At 40.3% G+C, this 6,000-nt stretch overlaps 1 protein-coding gene across 5 annotated transcripts in view; it reads right to left on the bottom strand.

Annotated features, from left to right (window-relative positions):
* Positions 1-738: 738 nt before the first annotated feature.
* The window catches only part of GPAM (glycerol-3-phosphate acyltransferase, mitochondrial), a 61,393-nt gene continuing 56,131 nt past the window's right edge, over positions 739-6,000 (bottom strand). For all 5 annotated transcript variants that reach the window (XM_019725134.3, XM_019725135.3, XM_019725133.3 and 2 more), the window contains exons 20-21: positions 5,221-5,279; positions 739-4,538 (exon numbers count right to left, since the gene is read on the bottom strand). In XM_019725134.3, the coding sequence (XP_019580693.3) occupies positions 4,422-4,538; positions 5,221-5,279 (176 nt within the window). In that variant the 3' untranslated portion in view covers positions 739-4,421. The remainder of the gene's footprint in view (positions 4,539-5,220; positions 5,280-6,000) is intronic.

The raw sequence follows: 6,000 nt of genomic DNA, 5'->3' as shown, positions 1-6,000 counted from the left end.
AAATCAATACCCACTTGAAGAGAGAGAGTCTATAAAAGTTTGAATTTTGCTATGGTGAGGTTAGGTCGTGTGGGGGCAGCAAGAATGCTGCTCAAGCAAAAGAAAGGACAAACGGCATAGTCATGGCAGCAACATCCCGGAGAAAACCAGAGAGGTTAGAGCAGAGAACCGATGGCCGGTCTTGGGTGCCAGGTTCACAGCCAGGGCATGCACACAAAGGGCACGGGCGGCATCGCCAGGCACGTGTTTACAACCCTTTCCAGAGAGCACGCCCTTGCGAGAAAGCTGCATTGGGACGCTTTTGAAGGACACAGAAAATAGTGCTCTCATCATATACTTGTCTTACTTCTCAACAAAGTAAACGAATATTTTTTGAGCAATTATTATGAACTAGTAGGAAAAACCCAACACTTCAGTACATATTTTTATAAACTTAAATATATAAAAATACAACAGGAGCTCCAAGTTTGAAGGGGCCCAAAGAATATGACTAATGTTAATATGTACTAAGAAGAACAATAGCTAAGATAGAGATATCTACATTTCCAAATTCTTGAGCAAATTTGAAGAGCTCTGCATCAATAATAAAATCATGCACTGCAGGTTCATAAATTTATGTAAGACAATTTCTTATATGCATTTTAATAATGTTCTATGGAAAGTCAAGCACGCACAATTATTTGTATAATGAATTATGTAGGGAACTTTTAACTACGAATGCAAGACATCAAAAACAGATTCATTTTTTGGTTTATTAAAACAAAACTACACTTCTGTGCTTCTTACAATACATTAACAGGCATAAAAATCAATCAGTGTGTCCAAATAAGTGTCACTCACAAAATCACACAGTGTTATTTCACAGTACTTTGTACTAATTCTTCTTACAACAATTTAATATTTCTTTGTACAACGGGCAAATAGTTTAACACCTTCCATCAAGACATTTCAGAGCTTTAGGTGTTTAGAAATCAAATCACAAGTCTCTTTCAAATGCAATCATTAGTTTGTATTAAACTAAAATGCCAAATGCCAAGTCTCAAGTTTCCAAAAAAAGTGTTTTAAAAAACAGACTTACATCCCAATTAAGTCTTACAATCTTCAATGATCAGTCCTGTCATTTCTAAACACTAGAACTATCTGTGGATAAAAATCTACATTCAATTGTGCCAACTTTTTCTTCTAGGTTGGAATTAAAATCTTAATTATTTACCCCAGTTAATCTTTGTGTTAATTTTGCTACTTTCAGTGAAAAACCCAGGATCGTTGACAGCTGATCTTCCCATCAATGGAAAGAACTCTGACCACCTATATTACAGTTTTCTGTGCTTAATGTCTCCTGGGGAGAAAATATACATCCATTGAATATAACATTTGATTGTACAAAATGCATACAAATTCTGCCTCAGTGCCATCTGTTATTTTGTCCCCTTAAAGAACTACCTAGTGTTTCCCAAAATCTACTTTATGGGATACTACTATGAGAGGTTCATAGATGTGCCAAAGGGGAAAAGGTCCCCGGGTCACATGTTTGGAAACGGCGTTAGTACTGAACCCTCACTGACTTAAAGTGCACTGTGAGTTTCTAGGAAAGAGGATCCACGTCAAATTTACTTCACCAGCAACACTTCTCCTACAAAACACCTATGAACATCTCACAGAGCACTCCGATTACGTGGAGAACTATGGGAAATGCTTTTCCCCTTCAAGTGACTGCAAATCCCGCCTCTGAGCTTGGATTCATTGCAATCCCCCAAGTATTTTCTCCACTCACGCCCATGACTTCAAGAGACTTAATAGAGCTGAGAAGGAAGACTCACAGAACTTTCTCCATTACTAGTTCTACACATGTCACACTAGGTCTTTTTTCCCTTTGTTTTTCTTAAAATTTAAAAGAGCAAAAATCCCTTCCCCTCTTCTGAATTATTTCGGACATTCTCATTTTGAAAGAGTGCAGTTTCATATTGCTTATTATTGGGTTTTTTGTTTGTTTTTTTAACTTGACTCCCAGTCTTCCCCGGGAGGGCCTGCACTTCAGTTTTAGAGAAATGCAATAAACTGTAATAAATTATTTACAAGCACCTAGTTTGTTTAATCTTACATGGAAGCCATTCGCTTTTGGAAAACAATGAGAATAAATCTTTAAGCAAAACAGTGCTATCTGGAAGCTTTATTGTGATGACGTATGTTGTTTTCAGCAACGAGGCACTAAGAAAGAGTTTTGTTAGAATGAACTCAAGGGTCAGCTTGTCTGGATGAGCATAACTTTGGTTGAGATTTTTTTTCCTTATAAAAGGTTTTCAAAGCACCAGTTAATTACAAAAAGCATGCATATTGATTCTCACAGTGAGTTAAGTGGCCAGAGAGCTCATGAACCATACATTGCATTTCTCAAAGCATCTGATTAGATTTCTAGAAAACAAACCAACGGAAAGGAAAATAAAGCCAGCGCAGCCACTGCTCCCTGCTCAGGCTGGCAAAGCAGCAGCTCAGAAGTCGTGAGCCGGGCAGCAGTACCCACTAGGACGTCAGCTCGACCTTGACGTTCCAGATCACTACACAGAGCTGGAGTAATCCTTGGTCTTTCATTTAGAGGATGCACAAAAGAGACTAGTGAAATGTCTGCTGGCCTAGATAAGGAACAACAAGGGGAAAATGAGCCTCCCAAACACAGAGCTGCAGCCAGAAGAAGCAAAGTTCTTCCACCCAAGTTAGTAAAAAGGAGCGCTCCAAGGTGAGGGTCCCACTCAACCTCAACACTCCAACACAGACAATGGCTTAATGGTGCATGAGTTCCTAGGAAGAATGGGGAACTTGAGGAGTGGGAGATCACAACTGCACAGCATCACTGCTCTGAGTTTCCCACGAGATGTTTCATACAATGTGAAATATCAATCAGTAGCCTTCCCTCTCTGAACACACAGAGTATTCATGAGATACTATTAGTGTTTAAAATCCAAGCTTATGAAAGTACAAACTTAATTCTCAGTACTTTTATATTAAATTCAAGGAGTATTGCAATATTCATCAGGAAAAATTCCTCACTCCATAATATGATGGAGAGAAGGAACAATGAGCTGTTAGAAAAATGTTTTAATATTACATGATCTGTAAGAAATCACAATGATCACAATTAACTAACACGTATGCTCTCTGCTCACAAAAAGGCACCTACCCATTATGGACAGACAAGTTTTCATAATTATTTGCTGCTACATAGCATCAGGGTTTAGGTATATCACCCATGAAATTTGTAAAGAACCATGTTTTTCCCTCAAAGCTAAATATCCATAAATGCCTCCGATCATTTACCAATCAGTAGGGCCACCACAGGTATTGCACAGGTTGTACACTGCACAACTCAAGTGGGTACCAGTCACCTGGACTAGGTGCAGTGCACAACCTGGACGCAGTACACAACACCCTGGGGTCAGAAGCCTGCAGCCAGAGCACTTTCTGCTAATAGTCCAAGGCCAAGCGAACCAAGCTAGGACAGTGGTTATTTGGTTGGTGGAGCTCTAAGAAACAGCTGTACCTGTGAAAGGCAGGTACCATACAAGGGGTGGGAAGAGGTACAGACATAAAACAGAAGTTGTTCTTAAGTACTTGCTGGTCATTTAAAACTCAATGGCACTTTTTTGTATGAGCAAACTGTTTCAAAGTCGGTTTTCTGGCCAAGTTTAGCTTGAATTCTGCCAGCCAAATTTACTTCCTGGTGTTAGCTGTTTGATCCCATTATCTCTATTCCTGACCTAAACTAATGTTGTGTTTTCATGTAGCGCTTAACACGCTGTCTAAGTCTGACTTGAAAGGACAGCACAGTGATACCTGGCTGTGATGCACCAGCCCATTCTTTTGTAAAGCACTTTGGGATGAAAGGTGTTCCCATTTAAAAGTTAGCTACTATTGACAAAGATAAAACTGGAAAAAAAAAACACAAATAAAAAACACAGCAAATGGATAACTCAATTACTTTTACAGGAAGCATTAACTGTTAATCAGAAAACATACCAATGAATTCCCCGACTGCACTAAGTACACTAGACAAGATTCAGTTCTGGAATACAACTAATGACATTTCTGTGTCCTTCACAGTAATTAGTCCTTAACAGTTATACTTAAAAGGTAAATCTTTAATAAACTCGAAAATAATTTTTTGAGATTTCATTTTGTAATCTATTGATTAGGCAATGCAAATGGAGGCTGAGGTCCCCCCACAGGGTTCTCTGTAGGCTGCTGTGTCATCTCAGAGTCGGGATGGTCACAGATCCATGGAGGGGAGAAGGCACTTGTCTTCCAGGAGGTCACATCAGGACAGGTCTGGCCTGACCACACAACAGCACCTTCAACTCTCGAGCCCGAGGATGGCCCCCGAGGGACCCGTCCTGTGCCCTTCACTTGCCAGAGGTGCCACACATCACCTACAGCACCACAAAACTCAGAATATATTCTAGGAGTTTTTGCCGGTTGCACTGAGGTAGGAAAGTGCTGCTGAGCTCTAAAACAGACACTCGCTTTTGTTTGGTCTCTTTGAAAACCTAGAGAGAAAGTTTAGATTAAATTAAACACAAACAAGAAAGAAAGGGACATTTCTGTCACCAACCCTGACCTGTGTCCTAGACCCCAAGAAGCAGTAAGGCATATAAAACCATAGCATGGCTTTAAGTACATTTCCATGTGGGTTTCTGCGTGCAGCATGGAGAAGTTATGGGTGCAGGTGTGGGGTTTCTCAGGTGGAGTTCAACCAGTATACTACACATTAAAATTTATGTTAGCGTAAAGTTACAAATAGTCCCGTACAAAGACCACTAGTACCTCCATGGAAGTCATGTCCCACATGATACATGAACGTAAAAGGTACCTGAGGATACTTCTAACAATATCGGTAAAAAAACAAGAAAATAACTGAAAATCATATGGCATAATTAACATCCCTGCCAAACTGTAGCAGCAACTTGAAACACATTGACACCTATTATATATAAACAGTTTTGGAATGAAGATGAATACCAGGAAAATTCTGGAACATTCAAGTAAATCTATTCAGATGGGCCTCACCTTCAACATGCCCCACCCACCCCCAGAAATGTGATCACGATTAATCCAGCAGAAACTGCTTCTCTCAGGGTCCACCCCAACACAAAGGTGGCTCAGGTAGACTAGATCTAAACAGAAAGAGAAAAGAAGTGAACGTTTATACCACAAGTAGTAGACACTTACCCCAATATCCTTAAACATTTTCACAGCGTTCTTCACAAGACAGTATGTGGCACTCTCAGCTGCAGAGAAAGAATAAGACCCTGTCAAGTGTTTAGACCCAGCAAAGCCCCAATATCCCCAGTAAGGGAGTGTGGACACTGAGAAGAGAATTAGAGCACGTCAGCAGACTGGGGTCGAGCTCCATTTCTGGTGACCCGTGAGGTGTGAAATGATTTGCTGTTTCTTTAAACCTACTTTGTTATCTTTTATGAAAAAAGAAAAAAAAAGGAAGAGAAGGAGAAAGGGATAAGGAGAGAGCTAGAAAGCGGGTTGGGGGAAGGGGGAGAATACTTAAAACATCCATCTTGAAAGGTTTTCGTGTGAATCAAATGAGAGCGTGTGTAAAAATTTTTTTAAACCACAGAGTAAAGCACACAAGATTTCTACAGCAGTGGAACCAGAAAGAGCACAAGTCTAGAGGCCAGAAAAGAAGAGTTCTAAACCCAGGTTTGTCCAATAACTAGCTGTGTGACCTGGGACAGTTTCCTCATCTATAGAGTGAGATGACGTTACCTCTAGGCATCGATCTAGAGCCGATCTGTGTATATCTCTAGAGGGAGGTCATCGCTAGATCCCTTACGTATGTCAAAATTATTGATTCAAAGTAGTTTCAGACCTAAACCATAGCTGTATAAAATGTTACTCCCGCCCCAATCACACTCTTACACGTAAAGAACAGATAACACCAAGTGCCAGCCAAGATGTGGAGGGGCTGAAACTGACGCTGCAGGTGGGAATGGA

Source organism: Rhinolophus sinicus, chromosome 15 (genome assembly GCF_057876585.1).
Source record: "Rhinolophus sinicus isolate RSI-liver-muscle chromosome 15, RSI-T2T, whole genome shotgun sequence".
NCBI classification, from domain to species: Eukaryota; Metazoa; Chordata; class Mammalia; order Chiroptera; family Rhinolophidae; genus Rhinolophus; species Rhinolophus sinicus.
This window is presented reverse-complemented; position numbering and strand designations above follow the sequence as displayed.